This window comes from Anomalospiza imberbis, chromosome 6 (assembly GCF_031753505.1).
Source record: "Anomalospiza imberbis isolate Cuckoo-Finch-1a 21T00152 chromosome 6, ASM3175350v1, whole genome shotgun sequence".
Lineage (NCBI taxonomy): Eukaryota > Metazoa > Chordata > Aves > Passeriformes > Viduidae > Anomalospiza > Anomalospiza imberbis.
The window spans coordinates 26418066-26442059 of NC_089686.1; the positions used below are offsets into that span (position 1 = coordinate 26418066).

The 23994-nt window shown below is 42.3% G+C and overlaps 1 protein-coding gene and 1 long non-coding RNA gene across 11 annotated transcripts in view; both read right to left on the reverse strand.

Annotated features, from left to right (window-relative positions):
- NPAS3 (neuronal PAS domain protein 3) overlaps positions 1-10803 on the reverse strand; it is a 597093-nt gene extending 586290 nt beyond the window's left edge. For 2 of the 9 annotated variants that reach the window (XM_068192941.1, XM_068192939.1), the window contains exon 1: positions 10171-10802. In XM_068192941.1, the coding sequence (XP_068049042.1) occupies positions 10171-10328 (158 nt within the window). In that variant the 5' untranslated portion in view covers positions 10329-10802. Of the gene's footprint in view, positions 1-6280; positions 6922-10170 lie in introns of those variants that run through there. The other 7 variants (XM_068192942.1, XM_068192944.1, XM_068192940.1 and 4 more) reach the window with 7 other exon arrangements.
- A 3094-nt stretch (positions 10804-13897) lies between these two features.
- Positions 13898-17923, reverse strand: LOC137475562 (uncharacterized). 2 transcript variants are annotated; one of them, XR_010999954.1, is made up of 3 exons: positions 17857-17923; positions 14764-14855; positions 13898-14083 (listed from the first exon to the last, which is right to left on the reverse strand). It is a non-coding gene; the product is annotated as an uncharacterized lncRNA (long non-coding RNA). The 2 variants fall into 2 exon arrangements; XR_010999953.1 differs by having other exon boundaries at positions 13898-14855.
- Between the last annotated feature and the right edge of the window lie 6071 nt (positions 17924-23994).

The following is a 23994-nucleotide window of genomic DNA, read 5'->3' on the forward strand; positions in this document are numbered from 1 at the left end:
ATATCCCCCACCCCCATCCCCTATTCTAATATGTAAATATAGAGTTCTGATATTTAAATATACAGTTCTGTGCCTAAATTTCAGCAAAACCATAACCCTTTAGGGTTTCATCCAAAATGTCTGTTCAAAGACTATTCATTACACAATAAAAATCAGCTTAAAACAATGTAATATCTAATGAAGCCTGTTCCAAATTTCTGTTGGAGACAAAATTCCCAGGTAAGTATTTTAAAGGGAGCTTATAGAATTTAGGTGCCCATATTTCACTAAAATGCAGTATGTGTTGAATGCCTAAATCCAACAGGCTCTTCAGAAAATCCAAGCCCCTGGGACATTATCGTAGATTACATACATATATATTATTCTGACTATATCCCCTAAGTTCACTATATACATATGTAAACCTAACATGCCTGCAGGTAATGGAACAGTACTTTTCCACTTAAATTATTTAACATAAGTGTTGAACTTCTATTATATATCAAGCTAACAGCTAATTTTAAATTGCAATCAAGCCATTCTCTGAAAGCACTTTTATTTCAGTGGAGGTTTTGCCTGTAAAAGAAATGTAAATCCGTTTAATGAAGGCAGTGTAATCTTTGAATACACAGTCAAAATGGGGGCTGGAATTTTATTCCTAATGCTAACATTGACATCTTTTGCCACTTCTGCTAGTTCTCAAGATTTTTTTGTGTGCAACTATCTCATCAGTAAAACATGTAGGACAGCATTTTCAGACCTTTCGAAGCATGCGAAGCCAAATAAAGAAGCATATCTACGGAAATACTCAGTATTAATATTAAAGTCTTCTTCAGACATTGGCTGACATCAATGAGAAGTTCTCCAGAACAGACAAATGACAGAACATGACAGAAGAGTGAAAGTCCAAAATGCAACATACAAGAAAGTCTGGGAAAATAGCCTTAGCAAGAAAATCTTCAAAACTCTGCTTTCGGTAATCTGTTTCAAATTCTTTGTATCTCTTGTTCTTTAATGTGCCTGGCTCTCGCCTGCATGTAGTGCCGGGTAAGGGCTGGCATAACTCTCAGTATCTAGCTGCAGCAGGCTGAGATCAGGATCTCCTTGAGAATCACTCTGTTTTCACTTGACAATCTCAAGACTTTCGCGTTTTACAATAACACAGGCAAAGTTCACCTCTCCTCTCACTAAGTATATTTGTCATTGCAATCTCTCTGAGAAAAAATCCACATCTATTAAATTATATGTTAAAAATACTTTTATCCTTGCTTGTGATTCTCTGTAGTATACTTTAATTGTGTACATAATTTCATTTGGGACTTTTCTAAAGATTAAGGTACAAGTTGAACTTAATATTCTCCCAAAGACAGGGTCCAGTTCTGCCAAGTTAGCGACACAAATACTATCCTACCCTTACTGTACCTTCTTTGTCCTGTGTAATATACTTCTGTGGCATACAAAATTAACGAATATTTGTACTACTCAAAGTCCTGTTCAAATGAATGGCACAACGGTCCTATTCATTTGACTAGGACTTTGTGTATTGCAAAACCACTGCTCGAGCTAGTCACAGAACAATGCTCTAGTCATATAAGACATGGCAGCAACTATTATATTCCTACTATGGCACATCTTCTTATGCAGCAAAATACAATATTATTACAAATTATCCTTGTTATGCAAAGTCCTATTAAACAAAAAGTCGCACACCTCATTCGTGCTAATGGGATTTTGTATGTTAAAGATAACATACAGTAGCCTTATAAATATTACATAGAAAGAAATTGCCTATTCTGAAAAAATGTAATTCTTTTGAAATGAATTTTCAAAACATTTCATCTTGTGGCCTTAAATCTTTGGCAGCTTCTTAAAAAAAAAAAAAACCAAAAACAAAAAAAAAAAAAAACACCAAAACAAACATTAAGCATAAGCAAACAGACCAAAGAAACAAATGACTGGGGTGAAAATGCAGTCTCTGCTATGTACCTTAAAAATATCCTATGTTAAGGATATGTAAACAAATTTCCAGGGTGGCATCCTGCAGAACAAGTTTGTTTGATCCATTTTAAAATATGCTATGACTATGCTGACGTGACTATGCTGAAAACACAAGATGAGGTCTTTTATATCTGCAAGAGCTACTGCTGATAAAATATAAAATTGATTTGATGGAATAACTGAATGTAAGACTTATTCACATGAAATGAGATTTCAGGGAATGGTTTCATAACAGTAAACAGTTACTTAATTGCTAACAAATGAATTTCTGCCACGTTGGTTAAATGGCTTTATTCTGCTGACCTCGATGAGAGAAGAATCATTCCAAAAATGTTAATAAAATGGTAACAGTTAGTTTTCATGATCAGTATCAGTTATTCAAAATTCTTATCTTAGAATACATTTTCCAATGAAGAGAATATCGTTATAAAGATCATTTTATGAAAAAAAAAAATTTAAACACTCTTTACTTTTTAGGAAGTATGGTGATGAAACTAACACCTAGAATGTCAATTTTCAACAACTGTTTTACATCACTCTTGCAGTAAAATTCCCATCTGGGCTGGCAACTTGTGTGCCAAGTTTCAAACAAATGTGATTTGAAATTGCCAGTATATTAGACTCTGAAATTCAAGTGAGATGCTAATAAAAAGAGATGGGTACTGACAACAGATTCTCATATTCTCTTAAAAACACCTATGGGTCCGAGTGTTGTACTAATCTGTTAACAAAATTCTCTAATTATTTTTAACTTACTTATAGCAGAGCATTAGAATATAGTGCCATCAAATTGTTAGAAAACAAGCTAACTGGATATAGTTTGTAAGAAAAAAAGCAGTTGTGCTGTAAAGAATGTAAAAATGGTGCTGCAGACAAAACCTTGTTATTCAGAATCCCATTAGTTACTGAAAATACCTAATATAAGTTTTGTTGATCAATACTCTCCTGTAAGCTCTAAATAATGCATGATTCCAGTGGAGAAAAATGCAGCAAATCAAATATGGTGGGTGAATGTTTCAAATTATGAAGAGTAGTATGACTGCTAATCCATAAATCAGAAATCAGAAAGATTGTTGTAATGTGGGAGGGCTCTATTTAATAAAGGTCATTATAACTCCTGGCTCTAGAGCTATAAGATCTAATATCCTCTCTGGTAGCTCTATGATATGCCCATGCATTACTGTTCTTGTTGACAGTCTGTTGCCTTGGAAATATTTCATTATTTCAGTTTTTCCATTTGTAGACCCTTGGCCTTGTGATATGAAGGCCACCCTATTTCATATTTTCGATTATCATTTAAGCAATCTTCTGGAGCTATTTATATAAAAGCAAGTGTTAGACAATGCATATCATCATTTATCACTGCTATGTTTAAGCTCATGCTCTAGAAAAAGTGCCAAAATAAAGGTTTTTTTCTCTTTCACTTTAAACCAATAGCACTCTAATATTATGATATTCTACACAAATCAATGCTGGCATATCACATGCATGACACATCTGTCTATTTCATCTTCTTGGGTGTATATCCACACAGTTGAAAAAACTAAACTGTTGCTGTAAGTGTAAAATTTGCTAAGACTCGCAGTCTAAAAAATCAAACAAATGTAAGTGTGTAACTTTTCATATATCCTTTTAAGAACCTAAACAGGTGAAAAAAGTTTCTAAACTATTCAAGTGCCTGTTTACATCAGAGACTACTACTTTTTACATGTGTTTTGTAAGCACATCTTTTTGCTCGAAAAAATGTAACACAATCTACCTAAATACTTGAGGTAGTGAAGACTAAAAAAACAATGTACATAAAGTTAATTTAGAGGATTCTTAATCCTGAGAACTAGTTTACTGAAGTAGTAGCTAAGAGACTGAAAAACCCTTTCAGTAAGTGATATGCTCCTGTATTTCAAATATCTTGGTTCCCACAGATGAAAGGATGTGTACAAAGACAGCTAAAACAGTAACATGTAAGACTTCATGAGCATATTACACAACTTCTAATAAAATGTATATCAGTATCTGTTTATTGCAGCATTGATCCATTTTCTCCAAAACTTTAAGGAATAAACAGACTAACATTATTTTTGCTACAAAAAATGTCATCAACTTCTACATGCAATACTTATACCTAAACTATCCAGAGCACTGTACACAGTGATAAAAAAGTGAACCCTAAGGGCAAAAACAACTTCTTGGACACTAGGCCAAGTTTGTGGCTATTAGTGTTCTAGGAATTTAGACTACCTTTTTCCCCTGAAATGATTACACCTCCCACTCCCTACAGGGAAAAACTACTCCGATCCAACCTTTAAAATGACAGCATCAGAGCTGAACAAGAAGATGCTATTAAAGGGCATTAAATTAAATACAGTATATCCTCCTACAACTTCAATCAGAATTTCAGACCAAGTGTTATTTAGTTCAGCTCTCAAGTGGAGCAGAATAACAAATCGCGCACTTTGATTTACCTTCTCCGAATGCCAAATGGAGACAGGTGATAAAGAAAGCACTCATGCACAGGCTATGAAGTTTCCCCTAGAAATTAATTCTATCTTCAAGATTCCTATCTCAGAGAAATTCCCAAAATGGCACACAAATATGCTTCTGCTGGAGAGATTACTGAAGCTATGCTGGCAAATACACTTAGCACTAATATAGTAACATTCTCAGAAAGAAGACAGCAGAATTGTTTATTGTGGGGGAACAGGACCTATTCATATGAATTGTTTTTCCAACAAAGAATTCTGCAGGAGAAAAACCTGCTGGTTTAAGTGTTATTAACACAGTAGAAACACCTTTGCAGTCACTGGAATGAAGATTAAAAAAAAATGTTTAGAGTTGAAAATGAGAACCTGTAGTTAAGTCATTGACATCTGAGGATGCACTCTTTTCCCATTACGTGTATCTCCTAATTTTGCTACATATCAACATAGCCTTGTCAAAGTGCAACAGTTAACGCTAATGCATCTAAGACAAGCACACTAACACTTGAGTGATGAATATGAGATGTATGGGTTTTTTATAGGACGCAGTCTGCTTTCTTAGGAAAAATGGCACAGCTACTTAGACAAAATCTGTGGGGTTTGGAAGTTGTACTAGAAAAGCTGATCATTCTAAAATATGCAAGTATGAAATTAAGGCTGAAGTACTTTTGTTTAAATATTTTTCAGACTTATTTGTGCTATGAAATATAAACCGACTAACACATGATCCAGCTACTTTTAAAGGCTATCTAAATGGTCATTTCCATTTTTCCAACTAGCCAGGAACCTTCCTCACCCCTCACACTCAAGTTCACTTGTAACGCTAAAGGGGGCGGGAGGGAAAGAGCCCACCCCAAACCCTCTGGCTCCTCTTCTTCTGGGCATATATCTCGTCGCAGTGTAGCAATGGAGCTTTGAATACTTTTGTAAGAATCACAAAGTAACATCACATGAACTTGTACTCTTGTCTCCTACCAGTCACTTCTAGAAAGATTCACTTTACTAGAACAAATCCGCTACGGGCAATTCGTGTCACCAGCAGAGCACATTAATCACAAGCACTCTCTCCCAACAAAAGTACATGGGGCAGGCGGCGGGCCGGGAACCAAGCGGGGGGCAGCGCGATCACCCCCCGCCTCCCTCCCCGGACCCCGCGCACCGCCTCCCTGCCTCCCCGCCCGCCCGCGCACCGGCTCCGCTCTGCCCACCCCGGGGGCCGCGGGCACCCGCGGCCGGCACGGCGGCGGCGGGGCGGGGGGCCGGCCCGGGCAGCCCCGCGGGCGCAGCTGGCGGCGCGCCCCCCCCGCTCCGGCCTAGCCGCACTTGAACCGCACCGGCGGGGCCGGCCCCTCCGCCCGGAACGCCGGGCCTGGCGCGGCGCCCCAGGGCCGCCGAGCGGCGGGGGCCGCCCGGGGGGGCCTCCCGCCCCCGCGCACACACACACACGCACACACAGACACACACATGCACACATGCACACACATGCACACATACACACACGCGCCCGCTCCACAACGCGCCCCGCCAAGCACCGGCTCCGGCAGCCGCGGCGGTGCGGCCACCGGAGCGGGGCCGCTGCTGCGCGGCTTGTTCTGAGTGTGTGTGTATGTGCGTGTGTGTGTGTGTGTGCGTGCGGCTGGCGGTGCTCACTAGGAGGAACTCACGGTGCCCGGCTGTGCGAGCAGCGGGTGCCGGCGGCAGGTCCCCCCACCCCGGCATGGCAGCCAGCCCCGGCCCCCGGCGCCGGCGGCTTGGCCCGGCCCGGCGCTGCTGCGGCGGCGGCTGCTGCTGCTGCTGCTGCAGGTTCAATAAAGAGAAAGTGTTACCGTTCTCGCCTGGAAGGATCCTGCTGAAAGCTTGGCTTGGTGGGCGCCATCTTCCTGGGATTTTTTTTTTTTTTTTCTCCTCTCTCCCTTACTTTTCCCCCTCCTGATGTTGGTGTGTGTTGTGTGTCTAGCAGCAGCAGCGGCGGCAGCAATGGCCCCGGTTAGCCAGACAGGCTAAGGAAAAGTACTGAGGCCAAAGCATCGCGGGCTCCCACTCTTCCGCGCAGTCCTGGTGCAGGTTGCTTGCTCGCTTGCTTGCTAGCGCTGCTGCTGCCGCTGCCGCCGTCCATAAGCCGAGGAGCGGAGGGAGCCGGGGCCCCGCCGGCCCCAGAGACATGCCCAGCGCAGGCAGCGGCGGCGGCCGGCGGCGGCGGCGGGAAGAGCTAGCCGCGGCGCAGCCCCGGCGGGCAGCCCGGCCGCTGGCATCGCCCGGCAGGTGCGGCACACGCACACGCACACACACACACACACTCACACACTCACACACACACACGCACGCACACGCACTCTCTCGCACACTCGCACACACACACCCGCGCCCGCGGGCCGGGCTACGCGGGGTGCCAGGCCATCGGGCTAGCGGGGCGGGGGCGGGGGAGGGAAGGAGGGGTGTCAGGGATCTCCAGGCTTGACCGCTGTGAAAGTATTTCTGGGCATTTTCCAGCTGCTTTCCCAGCTCCGCTCCCGCTCTGCGTGCAGGGGACACAGCCTCTGCTGCCGGCGCAACAACGCCACTCAGTTGCAGTTTCGCACACTTTCTTCCTCTGGAGTCTGGGCTCCAGCAACGAAGAGGAGCAGAGGGAGGCAGGGACTACAACACCGCGGGCGCAGAAGCGCGGCGGGAACACATCGGGCACAGGCAGTGTGTCACCCGTGGGCTTCCACGGTGGAGGACGGGCTCGGGTGGGAACAGCGGGCCGGGGTATGCGAGGGCCCTGCGACCCACGGGGCCGTACGCAGGTGTGCCCGGATCCAGCCCGGACGGGCCGGGCCGCGGGAAACCCGGGCGTCCCCCAGCCACCTCCGAGAACGCGCCCGCACCTCCTGAGAGTGGGCATGGGGTACCAGCGAGATAAAAATGCATAACGCTGGAAATGTGAACTTAGAATGACGACCCGCTTTGTTGGCAAAGGGTGTAGCACTTCACGCGGTTTTATTGGAGATATGAAACTAATCATGAAGTAAAGGAGCGGGGAAAAGAAACCGCTACCTTAATCGTTCCTTCCCGGACCCCGGGAGAGCCCAAGAAATCACTCGTTCGCTAAAAGCTTTTTTCATCTCCAAGGTAACTTTGTGGCTGTTCTGCTGCTCCCTTGATAGTACAAATGCCCGGGCCTGATCCTGCTCCCAGGGAAAATGCAACGGGCTTCCTTGGGGAAAGGGACAAGCCCCGCAGGTCGGCCGCATTTATTCACGAGAGACGTTTCCGCGACTACTCCAAAAGTTTTTTTGGGGGGAGGGGAGGAGGCTGGGGGCCAAGAGCGTGTGCGAGCCTCAGGGCAGAGCCAAGGGGAAGAAGTTAGCAAAACACCTGGAAGTTTGGCTGCCGGGCGCCGTCCGCGCACCGGGGGCCGAAGGATTTCCTTCCGCAGGAGGCAACCGTGCCGGCGTAACTTGGCGCGGGGCGGGCGGCGCGGGGCCGGGGACGCGGCCGCGGCTCGGGGCCACCGCCGCCCGCCGCGCACGTGCGGCCTTCGCGCGGCCGCTGCGCACGTGCGCGGCCGGCGGCGGCCGCCGGGCCTCGGGAGCCGCGAGCCCGCGGCGGGACCGGGCGGGCAGGGCCGCGCTGCGCTGCGCGCGGCCGCACGGCGGGCACCCGGGGCTGCGGGGGGGGCTGCCTATACAAAGTAGCAGATGCCGCTCCCGGCCGGCACGCCTGTCTGCTCGCCTCCGAAATGAGGGGGGGAAAAAAAAAAAAAAAAAAAAAAGTTAACAGGTGTCTCCTCGGCTGTGGCAATCGAGTGAGGAGCTGTCGTGTCTGCCGTATTTTAAGCGTTTTGAGAAAGCACGGAGAAAAATCGTTCGACGTAAACCATGCTGTTTCCCCCATAATATAGAGTGAAAATTTGGAAGAAGTGCATAAATGTTTCCTCTCGTAGGTTAGTGTGCGAGGTATCCAGACTGGTCTGGATTCCTTATAGTAAAAGTACTTGAATATCTATTAAGCACTGTTTGGATTAGAGGTGTTAGTAGTTTGTCAGAGAAGTATTGCTTTTATAACTTTTTCCTGATTGCAGACTGATAGAACCAAACTATTAAACGCGAAGTACTAAAAAAATTGTATGCTGCCTTGTCTACATAATTCTGTTTAACTTAAAGTCTCCAGAGGTCTCTTTCATTTGTCTAAAAGCCAATTTGACATTTCTGACCCTTGACTTCCCCACTTCACAGACTAAACTATTGTGATTGCTGCCTGTACTTCCTCGTTAAAGTGTCCGTCAGTTTCCATTGTCATTTAAATATTTTATAAGTGACAAAAAATGATACAGAATCCATAAAAAGAAAGAAACTATAATCTACTCTTTATAACTCTCACATTCAAGATTTTTTTGGGGGGTATATGCAGGATTGGTGTCTTTGCTCAAGCAAACAAGACTCCTGCTTAGTTTAAAATATTTCTTAGGTATCATCAGAGCTTACTTTAGGAGTATCAGCTCCCTATTAACCCTCATTTGATAAAGTCTACAAAAGTTACCATCAAGCGTTTTGTATCACAGGCATCAAAACTATGGGAAGCAACACAAAAGTTGCTGAACGACAGAGCACGCAGTGGTCAGTTACCTATATCTGGCTCCTAAACTAATTAAGTTCGAAATACTATGCTGAAGCTTCCTATTTTTTTCTCTTTTACATCATAGGGATGTTTAGTTTGGACGTTTATGACTATACAGCATTTTTCTCGGTATTTAATTTAATGCAATAGTGGAAAGAAAGATACTCGGGGCAGTGCCCTTTTTATTGCATTTAGAGAAATGTAAATGTTTTGTTCCGATTTCAGTAGATCTGTTGTCTGCTTTTTTTTGAGGATTCGGCTACGAGTATAAGCTTATGATAAAGCAAACTAACAGATTCAGGCTTCAGGTTTAGAAACATAAAGAAATGTCAGGTAATTAATTAAGTTTCATGTTAGTATCAGCATATATCAATGAATTGTTAGGGCAAATGGGGAGCGTCTTTAAACTTCATGATGACTTACTGCCAACTTTCTACGCTTTGCTTCCTAAAGGCGCTCTCTGTGAATTTCCTGCATTTGCATTAGAATGCATTTAAGATGAAAAAAATAACAGTGCTGAGTATACTTAGGGTTTAGGCTATATCTCCCTGTAGTAACAGGTGACATGCTAAAACTGTTAAAACTACAATGTGGAATTGCAAGTGTACAACCCCAAGTGAAAATTGTACTCATTCTTGGTTGAAAGAAAATTATCAATCAGCATACCATGATCAATTATCCCCCTGGCTGCCACACACTGGGATTTGCACAAGGCATTGACATTGAGAAATTCCTCTTTAGAAAGGATGAGCGGACGGGATCCCAAACTTTGCAGCAGCCAAGCTAAGATGCCGGGGTCTCACTTTTTTTTTTTTTCTTTCTTTCTTTCTTTTTTTTTTTTTTTCCTATTGTTGCTTTACAGCTCATCCAGGACAAAACTAGGAGATTGTGTTTACTTCTCAGTGCATTTTAAAAGATGCTGTATTTAAAAAAAAATAATTAAAAAAAAAAAAAGAAAAATACACCCTCCCCTCCAACCAAGCTCTCCCCCCCAACAAACAGAAATAAGAGATTAAAAAAAATAAAAAGGAAAACAAAGAAACACAAAAGCACAAAGAAAAAGCAAGTGAGGGAGCCTCAAGAGGAGCCGCACACCCCTCTCCCACTCGGTGCTCACCGTTGTTGGTAGGAGGTGATGCCCTGGACGTTTTGCGGGTTGCCGTTGGCCGCGGCGCCGGCTCTCCCCATGCCCGGCGCCGCCGGCACCCCCCCGGCCGCCCCGCCGGCCGCCGCCGCCGTCACCTGCACGCTGAAATCCGGGAAGATCCTGATCATCCCCGCGGCTCAGCACCCAGCGAGTGTCGGCGAAGAGGTGCAGCAGCAGCGACTCTCCCTCCGGCGGCTGCAGCAGCAGAGCCAGGCACACTGCAATCCCATTAGTGAGTGGCGGCCACTGTGAGCGAGGACGGGCGCTTTGATGTGAGCGGCTGGGCTGAGATTGAGGAGTTTGGGGGGGCAAGGGGTAAAGGGAGGGGGGAAATTTAGCGAATTGCAAACATGCAACGCGCGAAGATTTGGGAAACGAAGTGGAATATCAGAGCTACCAAAAAAAAAAAAAAAAAGGTATGTCGAATACTACTGGAGCTGTAGATATAGGCGAAAAATCCAAGCTGAGGAGGGACGGGAAGGAGAGAGGGGGGCGCAATTACTTTAGCGGTGCAGTGAAAATGATGAGCAGCAAATGTTGCCTTTTTTCCCTCCGCCTTCTCGTCCCTCCACCCCCCACCCTCCACCCAAAATGCAAGTCTTAGAGGATTTCTCTGTCTCAATGAAGTAATAATAAAGGCGGCTGACCACAGTCTGGGCTAGCGCCAACTGTGCGGGGGGGTCGGGAGGGGGGGGGGTGGGAAGGCGGGAGGGAAAGGGGAGGAATATCCCTGCTCCCAGAGTCCTGAGGAGAAGAGTGGAGGATTGTTGCAGCACAAGTTCTCGCTCTTGGTAACTTGCTTTTGCTCTCCTAGAGGCACCCCGCAGCCCCCCTCCGTCTCTTTTCTTCCTCTCTATGAAGGGACGGTTTTCACAAGCGAGGAAATGCGCCGCTTTTGTGCAAAGGCAGAGTTTGTTCCTTATTCTAGGGAGCTGACTCTCCTCCCCTCCTAGTGTGCAGCAATGTTACTGCGAGTCAAACTTGTAAGGTGTGTGCTGTCTATGCACGCACTGATCCCTATTGCTGCTTCAACATATCAATTATAGGACCGAGCGCTGCGCTGAGCCCCCTCGCAGAGCTCCCCTCCGGGCGCGGCACGCACCGCACCGGCGGCGGCGCGGAGGGGCCCGGCCTCCGCCGCCCCGTGGGACGCGCGGCCGCAACTCCACGGCGCCTTTGTGCCACCCGGGGCTGCGCGCAGCCCCTCGCCTCGCTCGGGCGGGTTTGCCCTCATCCACCTCCGCCCTGGACGCGGCGCTGCGCGGCTCCACCAGCCCGCCGGGACCGCGCCCCTGCCCGGTCGGGGCCACCCGCCACCGAGTGCGCCTGGCCGCGGTGCTGCGCGGGGGCGGACGCCGGGAAGGAAGCGCGGAAAGTTGGGCGTTAGCGCGGGTCGGCAGCGGACCTTCCTCGGTTTTGCCCAGGTGGCTGCCTCGCCTTGCTTCGGCCTTGGGGTGGGCAACCTCGGTGGAGGGGACACGCAGACCCGAGCCCTCCTCGCCATGGTGCTCGGCGAGTGCTGCGCGGGCTGCTCCCTCCTCCTGCAGCTGCAGTGGGAGATGAGAGGCGAGAATCCCGTCCCGCAGGGAGCCCAGCGGCTGTGCCCAGTCAGAGGCAGCAGGGGAATGGCAGAAAAGCTCCCTCCTGCAGAAGGGTCCCACCAGATCGCCTCACTTCTGGGGGCGCCTCTGAAACCACAGACCTGGAGCCCCAAGCTGCTGATTGCTGGAGCTAAAAAGCGTGGTGCTTGTGGAGAGCTGGACTCTTTGCTAGCCCAGTGAGCGGACAGCTAGAGCAGAAAGTAACAGGCTGCGTTACTGCACCTTACACAAACAGCAGCCGTGCTGCTAACTCGTTTCTGAGGAAACCGAGGCTCATACCAAGAGGAGCTGCATGGGACAGAACACAGGTAGTAGCACTCCAGAATATGTGTAGTGTTGAAAAGGCTATGGCAGCATCTCAGAAATGGGCAGAGGTCCTAGGCTGTCCCCTCGCTGCAAAGGTGTTGCAACCTTTGCTTCCGTGAATCAAAGCGGTCACCTGGGCCAGTCTCCCCTTTTCCCATGCAACTGTGTGCCTTTTGGAGTCAAAGCCTGGCTCCTAATCTAAAAATATCCTCTTATCTTGACTTTTCTTCTCACTGCTGTTTCAAAGCAAATTAAGACACACCAACTTTATGTTAAAACAGAGACTTCATTCAAATCTTTTGTATTAAATAGCATCTGTGTTTGCATTCTGTTTTAATACAAAATGCTTTGGATTGCAGCTAATACCAGGAGATATGAAACTGGTTAGTCCCCACATGTTGCACATAAAAAGAATTCATAATGAGCATCTGTGGGATGTGGAATGGATCCCATGAGTTAGCTGAAGACCTCATAACGTAAGAGCTGAGAAGCCTAAGTGAATTATGACTCTCTTTCCTCGCAAGTAGGATTAATTTTCTATCCCACTTATATTCATTATCTATCCTGTTTATACTATAGGGACATCAATTGTTTGAGTGTTAAGTATGAAGACTTTACAGAAACGTGTACGTTAGATAACTTGCAGAGAAGAGGGGGGTTGTTATTGCTAGGAAAACTGTTATTCAAACTCCATGTTTAAAAGACCAATATTAGATAAAACTCCTCACTTTTTTAAAGGACTGCAAATTCTGTGCCTTTCTCCTACAACATATTTAAAATGTAAGGTTTACAAAGTATTCTCCATCTGCCTGTGGCCCTCCCAGTGATGTCAATAGGAATTTTGCATGCAGATGAAGGCCCCTATATGGCCTTTAGAGAGCAGGTCAATAAATGGCTGGAGGAATAATTAAAGACTTCTGAGCTATTCCTTTCCTTTTTCTTACATTATAGTACAAGACTGGCATGAATATAGGCTGGGCTACCACTCTAATTGGCTATGGAATAACACTGAAAGGAATTTAAATGTGGGCAGTAGCCATTTTCCAAATGATCACTCCATTACAGTAGTTTTGTCTGTCACTGTATGGCCAGGCAGTAGAGTGGATGTAATCATGTCGAAGTGCCCATCCATTGATTGTCACTCTTTGCTCTACATTGGCAACTCTAAGCAGACTTTCATGTTTCAAAGAGACAGCCAGGATGGAGAGTCTGCCTTTAGTCAAGCTTGCTTCAGCTTAGTCTTGAAAGTCACTGCTTTTCATCCATGTAGGCAGAGCCAGGATCTCTCGATATTTAATAAGATCTTTTATGAGTACTGATTAATATCTTAAGTGTTAATGTAACTAAAAGTTCAGTCTTGATAACTTTGCTTGTGTAAGTAGACCCACTAAGTCACTGGAAGTACTGACAAATAGTTTTGTATGTTAGAAGACAAGCAGGATTCAAAGGTAGGTTTGTGAACGACTAGAATTCAGAAGCATTTTCTCTGCCGTAGCTCTTAAAAGACACCAAATAAAAAACATTATCTCATACTTGAGGAAAAGTCCATTTTGATTGTTTGTATTTTTTGTTCCCCCCAAATTAATCACAATGGTAAAATCCAGTAGGAATTTCTGAGACTTACTTTATACACCGATGAAAATATCCATTATCAAGCTTATACTCTGTGCCATATTAAATAGTGTGGACCCAATTTGCCACATATTTCACCAGTGCTACAACATACCGTGATGGATTTAACTTAATTTGCTGCAGTATGGTAGAATAAATGAGATGAGAATAAACCCCAATATTTTTAATTTACTTTATTTCTCAATTTGGTCAAATTATTGACAGCTTCTGGTGTCTGAGTGACATAGTTTTTTCTCAATATCATATACCATTGCAAGATATGCTGCAAGTTGCTTTAGTATTGATTAAGCAAAGAAATATTTTAATAGAGTACTGCTGTTTCTAACTATGTGCAGTAGACCTTCCTCTCAGGCAAAAACAAAACAAAAATAAAAATTAAAACCACATGACAATATGTAATACAATAACATTTAATATTTATGCTTTTCATATACCTCTATCACAATTATATATTATATCTTTATTCGCATTGTCAGTATACTACTGTTCCTTTCACAGGTGAAAAAATATCTCTTCTCTGGAAATTCATTTCCATTTACTTAAAGTTAAATGGTTTGACTTTGAATTTTCATTATCTGCTGTTGGAAAGAGCCTGTGACAGGTATGAGAGAGAATGCTACAAAGCTTCATTGTATCATCTAATTTTTGCTTCACTTTAGTCAGATATCATTTAGGTGGAGAGTAAAATAGTATACATAGAACAGGATAAGATAGAACAAAACAGAACAGAAATAAAATGAAAATAGGATATATAATGAATTACAGTAGAAAAATGCCTTTATCTTGAAGTGATTTTTTTTACTTATACTGATTCCTCACTAGTGAGAAAATTGAACTAATTTTATATAAAAGGAATATGTCATAACAGGATATGGCATTTATCTTCCTGAGATAGGGGTGACCTCATCATTCACAAGTGGTGTAGCTATGAATGAGTAATCAGCCTCCCCACCCATTAAGTGTAGATAAAGTCCACATCTTCTGTCTAAGTATTAAATATTCGATTTATTATTTTACAACTCACCATCTCTACAAGTGTTCACTGACTGATGCTTTGGTTGCTGCTGCCAGTATGTATTGTCAGTGGGAAGCAGAAGAAGCTCCTCAAAAGGTGCCCTGTATAATAGAGAATGAAAGATGAGAAGGAAAATGAAAATAACAGATGAGAAGAAAACAAGAGAAAATGGACCTGCAGGAAAAAAAAAAAAATATGGGCAGGACAGGGATAAGGAAATTCTTTAACTGACCTATACTTTTGTTGTCTGTAATATTCCAAGAGCTTTATAACATACAAGCAGTAAAAATGTTTTTCATATTAATACCTCACATATATCAGCTATCTCCTATCCCAAGTTATATTGCTCAAGTGATTCCCAGAAGAATTTATATATGTATAATGTGAGAGAAATATATAGTTAGGAAAAAAATTCTTTTTACTATTTATCAGCAATGCACATTAGGGAAGAGCCAGAGTAAAAAAAATACAGTTTATTTCTAGAACTATATAAGATAACATCATTTTCTCTTTCAAATGATGTCACGTATTGCATTTTGTTTTCATTCCTTTGTAAAAGCAATGCGTGCAGTTTAAAGAAAATATTCCAAATTTAATTTTAAATCCAAAAGAACTGTCTGTTGAACTGTTTAGAAGAAAAAGCTCAAAATAGAACATGAAGTCAGGAAAAAAACCATTACAACTTAAATGAAAATACTTAAATATTTTCCATCTTCACCATTCCTTGACATGCACTCATGGTTGGAAGTATGGATAAGGGAAATGTCTTTTTTGAAAGGTTTTGCTAGGACTGAAGGGCAAGTTTAAGGTAGCCCTTTCCCTCTCTGTATTCAAACAAAAAAAAAAAAAAAAAAAAAAAAAAAAAAAAGCAGGCAGAGAATAAGATAGAAAGAAAGTGCCTGGGGAACATAGCATCACTGTCGAAATCATAAAAGATGTATAAGGACATCAGTGGAAGAACTAGAAAAACTATTAGAAGAATGCCCTCCAGGGCTATCCCAATGGCTCAGCGATTAGTAGCCTGCGCTGCCGGTGGGAGAATGCAGGGAACGTCTGAGGCTAATCTTAGGATCTCATTCATTGGTACTGGCAGCTGAGAGCCCTGTGAGCACGGCCAGCCGCAGTGGAGAAAGGCTGATACATTGCTCACACACCCAAAAGTGTGTACCTAGGCTGTGCTTAGACCACTGAAGCTGCCTCAGGAAGGAGTATCATGTCTTCCCTATCATCAGCTATTTTATTTTACTCTCTGTGTGAAAGCAAAGGAGCACCTCTGGCCAACCATGTAATGACAAAGGACAGGTCATCTTCCAAGGCTGGAGCATCAGTGTTAAAGTCAATTTTTCATGTGTTGTATACTTAGCTCTGGCCCTAAATTTTAGTGAGTGAGTTATCCCTTGGCACCAGAGGTTTTCTGCAGTGTTGATCACCCACAAATTTTCTAGCATCTCGAGCAGATTGAGAGGCAGCTAGCTCATCTTTTCAGACTCTACCTGCTTCTGCAGATCCATGATGTTCCTCCAGGCAATTTTAGCACCTATGTTTTAATTTCCCATGTCTTCAAGATCAGTTTTATGCCTCCAAAGAAATCTGCTACTTCACTGACATCAAATTAGGACTATGGAGACCACAACTAAATTTTGCTGCTTCCACCTCCTGAAAAACCCCATTCATCCCACACAGCCTGATGAGAAGCCTTATTAGAAAAAGTGGAAAAACAAATCAAGTAGGTATTTTTTATCTCCAGGGCTTCTGAGAAGTGCCATCATATTATCCTGTGTTCTCACCACATTCAGATTTTTGGTCCTGTTCATCCATAAGTGAAACTTTAAAAAACACAGGGCTAGTCAACACACTTTTTTTTCTTTTATCTATTTGTTTACATTTACCTGTAGCCTCTGTCAGTGCTCCTAAACAAAATAATTTGCAGAAGCACCTGTTTGTGTGTCCTGGAAAGTCAGGATCAAAAGACAACTCAAGGTTTTTGACTGCACTTAGAGGAGGATCTTTACCTTATTAAGTGGTCAGTCTCTTCTTATTAAGAAGGAAAGGAAACCAAATATGTTCTCTTTCTCCTAATTATTTTCTGATTAACAAATCCAAGTTAATGATACATACAGCAAAAAAAGCATTGAGCTTTCACTCAGAGTTCTTTCAGACAAGCCTAGTACAGTCCAATGTAGTCTCTCTTCTTTGGTGGCAACTGTTAGTGCTCTGCTGAGTCATGCAGCAGTCAACATGGAACAAAAATATTCCCATGCCTGTGTCTTATCTCCTACAGTTCAAATTGCATCCAGTGCAGTTTAAAGCTGTGCTAGGTCCTCCTCAAACACGTGCTTCTCCATAGCTGATGTGGTGGGGCTTTTTCTGTTTTATTACAGCATTATTTTTCCACTCATTGAACGCAGTGCATTGTGTTCCTGTGTAGCAGTCCCAGGTACAGGGCAGCCATGTACAGCTGTGGCTCTGCTAACAGTTTTTGAAACTTCAAGCATACATAAGAATCAGAAATAAATACTTTGATCTTTGATCTGAACTATTTATTATTCTGCAGTTTCAGTTCACCCTATGAAGATGATTGTCCAAACTTTTTCATTCCTTTTTACCTTAATTCAATTAGCAAGCATACTCACAGGTGGTCTTCAAAATTTAAGCATTTATCAAATCTTACTCTTTCAATTTCAAATTTCTCTTGGGTAAAAACCAACAAAAACTTCCTAGTATTTTTATATGGTCTATCACAAACCTTAAAGAGGAAGCTTTATTCCATTCAAAGATAGACCTCCATCCACATTACTTGCATTTCTATTATTGCTATCCATACTATAATAACTTTTGAAAATAACTACCAATGTTACATGAAGCATGTGAGAAGGGTCCTTACATTTCACGCTTCAAAATTATTTTCTTGGGGACTTAATTTTGCCAAAACTGGAAAACAATTGGTAAGAAGACATCTTAGTCCACTGCTAGACCTTTATTTTAATTTTCTTTTTCAAAGGTAGAGTAGCCCACCAGCTGGCCACATCATTTTGCAAGCAGAGACCTAGTGATTTCTTATTAGGTCCAGTTATATCTGCAAGGTGATAAAGTAATACTAACCTTTCAAAAGGATTCCAGGGTTGAATCCTCACTATCATATATAGGCACTAGATTTTGACTCTCCTGTGTCGCATCGTGGTTTGGGGTTGAGGTTAGGGGCTATTAGCTAGCTGTGTTCTGTGTACCCCCGCGCACCCCCTGTGTCTCTTCCCCCCACCGCGGCTGTTCACTCCAGGTCCCTGACTGTTGGAGCTTCCGCTTGCACTCCTGTGACCACTCCCCATCCTGTCTGGAGGGTTCTGTGCCCATTACTCCGATCTCCCATCCCCCGTCTGCCCCAGAGCCCAGGGTCTGCCCCGGTCGTGTCCCCGTTGGGCGCCGTGGTCCATGTCATCGCCATGGCACCTGCCCCCATTGGGCGGGAGGGCCCCTGCTCTCCTCGCTTTCTCCCCGATATAATCCTGTGTCTTGGAGTGCCCGAGGCCGTGTTTCCTCACGCGCAAGCTGGGAGCGGGTTGTGGTGCCTCAGTGCAGCTCCTCGCAGCAATAAAGGACTTTCAGCCTTCCACGCGTGGGGAATACGGACGTTCCTTCACTCTTTACTGGTGTCTCTCACTCGTAGTGGCGAGACTTCGCTGGCACCCCCGCCCGGACATCGGCACGGAGCCAAGTCCGGAAACACGCGGCGATCCTGGGTCCCGGAGATAGGCAGTACTGCTCTAGGTGCCGGAGCTGCCCGGAGACCAGGAAAACAGAGCGAGATGCTGCGCTCCTGTTGTCTTGGAATGTGAGGCCACTGGTTTTCATGCACAAGTGTTCAGAAGTCTAGTCAACCCTAAATGGATACCATTGTCTGAGATACAGTCCTTGTTTGGAGAGTAAAACTGGGGATTTCCTGAGACTTCATGCTGTGAGAAGAGGAACAGGGGAGCCAAAGTTGAGTCAATGCCTTTTCCCACCACCAACTACTGAAGTTAATGTGCATTTGAATCTCTATTTCTTTGTTCAGAATGATTGTAAATGTTCTCTTGTGGAGAAATTGCTCAATCTAAAGATGATTGTAGTTACACAGTCATTCAAGTGAATTAATGCAGGGAAACAAAGAGGAGTCACTTCATCACTGATGGACACAAGCCGTATGCAGTGGCTGACTGATCCCTGGCTGCTCTGGTGTCCTAGCCTGGATACCAGCAACAGTGTCTGCTTTGGAGAGCAGCAGTGTGTGCCTTCCTAACAGCTAATTATTTCTGCAGAGTGACAGTATGATGTTGATTAAAAATATATATTAATATATATGGTATATTATACCTATAAATATATCTTGCCTGATTTATTTGGTCTGAGCTCATCTATAAATTGTCTGGCTTCTGAAGGAAAATGGCAAAATTGTCTTGCATTTAGAGGGATAGATTTCAAGTTAAATCAGAGGTTAGAACAAAAAAATCCAAATGAATAACAAACTCCCAAGAGCCAAACAAGGCAAATTTTAATACATGAATATAAGAAGGCGTGTGTATATCTTGACCAGAAAACAAACCTAAGATAGGGATGGATGGGAAAAAAAGGTCGGGTTATACTTTCCTTCTGAAAAAACAAGAATAAGAAGAGCATTCTAGCACAACATAGTGGTTAGATCTTCAATAAGCCTGATTCAGTCATGAATTTGAGTAATGGTGATGCAGTCTGTTTCAGGCAAGAAAGCAAAAGCAAACATACTCCTCGTCCATCAATTATCTCCATTGTCAGTTTAATTTCAAGGAAGAAATTGAAGAAATCTTGCATTTTCCTAAAAAATAAACCGAACAAAAAACCCCAACCAACCAGCCATCCAAAAACAAAATCAAACAACAAAAAACCCAAACAAAAGTGCGAAATGAAACAAAAGCAAAACAAAAAAGAACTCCACACAAAACTAAGCATCATCAAAAAAAACCGCAAACAAAACATCATTCTCAAAATACATACTTATATGGCACTGAACCTTTCATATGGCTTTCATGAAGGTTAAGGAGGAATGCTAATCCGTTTGGTTTTAATATGTCATTCTGCGTTTCTCATTTTTCCCTATGCCCCCCCCCCCAAAAAAAAAAAAAACTTTATAGGAGAGTACTAGAAAAAAAACTCTGGAAGATGCTTCTTTCTTTCCTACGAGGTAATATTCAGTACTGCTTATCAGTATGTCAACTACAATCACAAGAAACAAGTTTTCACTGAAGTATATTGATGTTTGCTTTTGTCTTTACAAAGTGTTTGAACATTCAGTCTTGAAAGTATGATAGTAGAATGAGTGGCCTGATGCTGTTAAAAAATACTATTGAAGTGAATTGAGAGTAATTTTTAATAATGTTTCATTGGAATCAATGGGCCAAGATTATCAGAAGTGTCTCATTGGAGTTGTGGAGATGCATTTTTTTAAATGAAGTCACTGAAGTCAAAGGTAACAGGCTACAGAAAGTTAACCCCACACAGTACAATTACATTCAATGTAGCCTCATCTTGTGGCGAAAAAGCCACTTTATTAAGTACAAGATTCATGTATCACTTTCACACCATGTATTAAAAAACCCACCAGGGTACTGTCGCAGAGGATGGTGAGGTAACTAGTACAGCTAGGCTTTTAGGGTAATTGCACAATACCACTTAACAGCACAGATCACATACTACTACAGCATGCTTTCAAGACAGAAATGTTAGGCAAGATATCCTATACCCTATACTCTTTGAACATTTCCTCAAATTCTTGCTTTTGCTAGGCAGTCATGAGAATCAACCTAAAGGATTCTGATGTATCATCCAGGGAGTGGCAATCGTAAAAAGACACATTCACTGCCCCTCTCTCTGAAAACTAAAGAAATGAGAGCAAAACTACTTCCACCTTAGTGAAGATTTAGAGGGTTTGCAACATTTGATTAATGAAGAATAAATGTAGCTACTTATCAAGAAAAGCAATCTTCAACTTTTTTAAAATTTAATCGTTATTAACATCCAAAATGTTCAGAGGAACTTATGTAAAACCAGCAGATGTGCAGCTAGACCCTGTTATGTTTTGAATGAGTCCAAAGTGAGAGACATCCTTTGCTTTACCATTCCATGGATTCTGTCATTCCATAAATACCACTGTATAATCACATTACAGTAGAAAATTGTGTCAATGGAAAAATATTATAAAAAAGCATGAATTAGATACATGAAGGTAAGTATGTATTTCAAAGTGATTACATATTGTATAATTGATGTGCAGTTTTAGGTTTTGGGGGTTTTTTCCTCCACAAATCAAAAATATTCTTTATGCTCTAGATCTATTTCCCATCAATTAAATATTATAATACAAACTCTTTTAGTATAAGTACAGTAATTCCAAGTTTCACTGGATGCTTAAGTCTTTATATTCATTAATGTCTTTGCAGCTCAGAATAATTCTGTAATTGTGGAACCCCTGGAGTGAAAGTATTAAGTAATATCTCATCAACACTGGGACAAAGGACGTAAGCCAACTTTGATGTGTATAGGGTAACAAAAGTTTAACAAAGTATGTGAAATATATGACTTAAAAGTCTAAATCAGATTTAGATTAAGTCTCAAATCTATCCTCCCAAACTCCAGGTGGGAGTGATGAGAATGAAGCAGCAAAATGCTAAATATTCTGTCTCCTTCAATTCTAATAGGTGATTTTGTTCATTCTGCCTTAGCTGCTGGAAGCAAATCAGATATCTCAGTACTGAAAACATTTCTGTGACTTGAAAGTCACACCAGCATAGAGCATGCTTTTCAGGTCCGCTTGGAAGTGTTGGCTCCTGACCAACTACACTGGTACAATACTCTGCTACACTGCTCACACTGATGCCAGCTCTCTTTTACTGCCAGCTCTCCGCAAAGGTTGTGAAGAATTTTTATCTGCTCTTGCTTGGCCTTGTGATACAGATTCATAGAAACGGGTAATTACAAGGAAATATCATGCTTTTTACCTTTTTATCTTAAACATTCCCTTAGATTGTTTTCATCATAAAATTGGTCATTTAAAACTTTTTCTGTCACAAAAAAGAAAAAAAAACCACCCCAACTTATACTGTATATCTGGAGATACTCTTAAAAAAACTCTTCATGGAGTGACATGGAGTTACTGAAATATGTGGTAATCAAAAATTATTTTGGGAGAGCATCACAGTCAATCCTTGGCAGGTCACTGAAAACTGGCTTACTGGCTCTGGCCAAGGCAAGTTCTGTGTGTTAGCAGCTGTGCTCACTTCTTCCTTGGAGAACATAAAGGGAGGACAAGTCACAGGCCCAATAGCTTCTGAAGGATTAATGTTACTGAAAAAAAGAATGAAAAATATGTTTTGACATATTTTGAAAAAATAATTGACGTTAGAATGTTAGATGCCAGGATTAGTCAAATCAATGTGACTTGAAATGGTAGAGACAATAAACCCTGAAAAGAAAAATCTTTTATGGTAACTTTATCACAGTGTTCATCGTAGAAGGGCATATATATAATTATGTATGCATGGTAGAACCCCTGTAAAGTAATAACTTTTAATGAATAGCCCTGTTAAAATAATACATTTCTGGGCACCAAACCAAATATGTACAGGAATACAGTGCAAACCTTCTGAATGATAAAGCAGGAAACTAAAAAAAAAAAATAAATAAAAAAGAAACTAACAAAAAGAACATTTAGTGGGAAATTGGACTGATACGCCTGCTTATATTAAGAGCTGTACATGTTTTCATGAAATCAAAATAAATTTGATAAAAGAAACTTTTGATATTACTATGTGCTGTACAAATATTGTTTAATAAAAATAAAAGATTTTTCCTTAAGAAAGTTGATTCTAATTTAATCTCTTTTGCTGATTTCAAAAGAATTATACCAGGAATGCATCTGTTCCTTTTAGAGTATTTGTTTCATGGTAGTTGTATGTTTTGTTTTATTAGGTCAGCACTGCACACTGTTTGATAGAAAACCAGTCTCTGATCAGCAAAACTAATTCTACTTAAAAAGCTTTACCTCATGGAGTGCTTAGATCCAGGTTCTTAAATAGTTTTATGTACTCAACTCTTGTATAAAATAAAAAAGTGATATTACCTAAGTTTTAGATCTTCAGTGATACTTGATTTTCTGAACTTCAGCGAGTGCCAAGGTCATCAAGTCTCAGTAGGCAGCCAGCATATTGATGCTTCAGACATATGCTGTCATTCTCACATGATATTCAGCCTTTTCCCCTGAATTTGGGAGCCAAAGCTGGTGACTATACATAGCCTGAGAATGATGGGAGCAGAGTACATAAATGTTAGTTTAGTTTTGCATAAGAAATTGGCTCATCGAGGAGGATCTGAACTTCGAAGGACCATGTCAAACATTTAGTTTTGCTTCCCTGAGCAACAGGTTACCAACGTACAAGATCCTCAGGAATGTGATTAGCTTATTAAGACTTTCATTAAGATTTTATCTTCCAGATCTCCAGTTCTGAGATCAGATCAATTTGTTGCTGAAATTCATTCTCATTTTAAAAGGGAAGAAGACAATGCCCCTAGGAGAAGGGGAAGTGACCCACCTAGTAAGCAACCTTCTTCTAAATGACAAAAAAGTCTTAAACCAGAAAATTTCTCAAAAAATACTGGAAAATTAAATTTGTAGAATGTATAGCAAGGTGTAAGAAAGAAAGAGTAGTGTCAAATACTACAGAATATGAAAACATCATAGTGAATTAATTTTCTAAATTATACTTTGAAAGTTAAGTATTTCTTGACTGGTTTCAGTGTCATTTTTGTGCTTCATGAATTTATTTCACTTGTCACACACTCTTATTTCAAAAAATATGTATTACTGAGAGATTGTTAAAAAGATTCCTGGAAAATTTTAACAGATGATGCAAGAAGAGTTAAAGCTAGTGTTAAGAGATAGTGATGCTCATATCAAATAAATTAGTTTCTTTTACATCTCTTTATGCTTCAATCCATACCCAGGTCTACCTCCATCTCCCTGTGAAGACTGTGAGACAACCTTCTGCCATGGTGACTTGTTCTGAAGTTGCTTGAATTAGCGGGCAGTGCTTTGGATCTATATTTCTATGGATGAAATACAGCAGATTAAGTGATCCTGAACTGCAAACCTCAGCCTCTATCCTTCTATCTGTTTTAGAGCTCTTGTGATTCATTGCCATTCTCCTGAAGTCACAGAGAAAGGACAGACGGTTT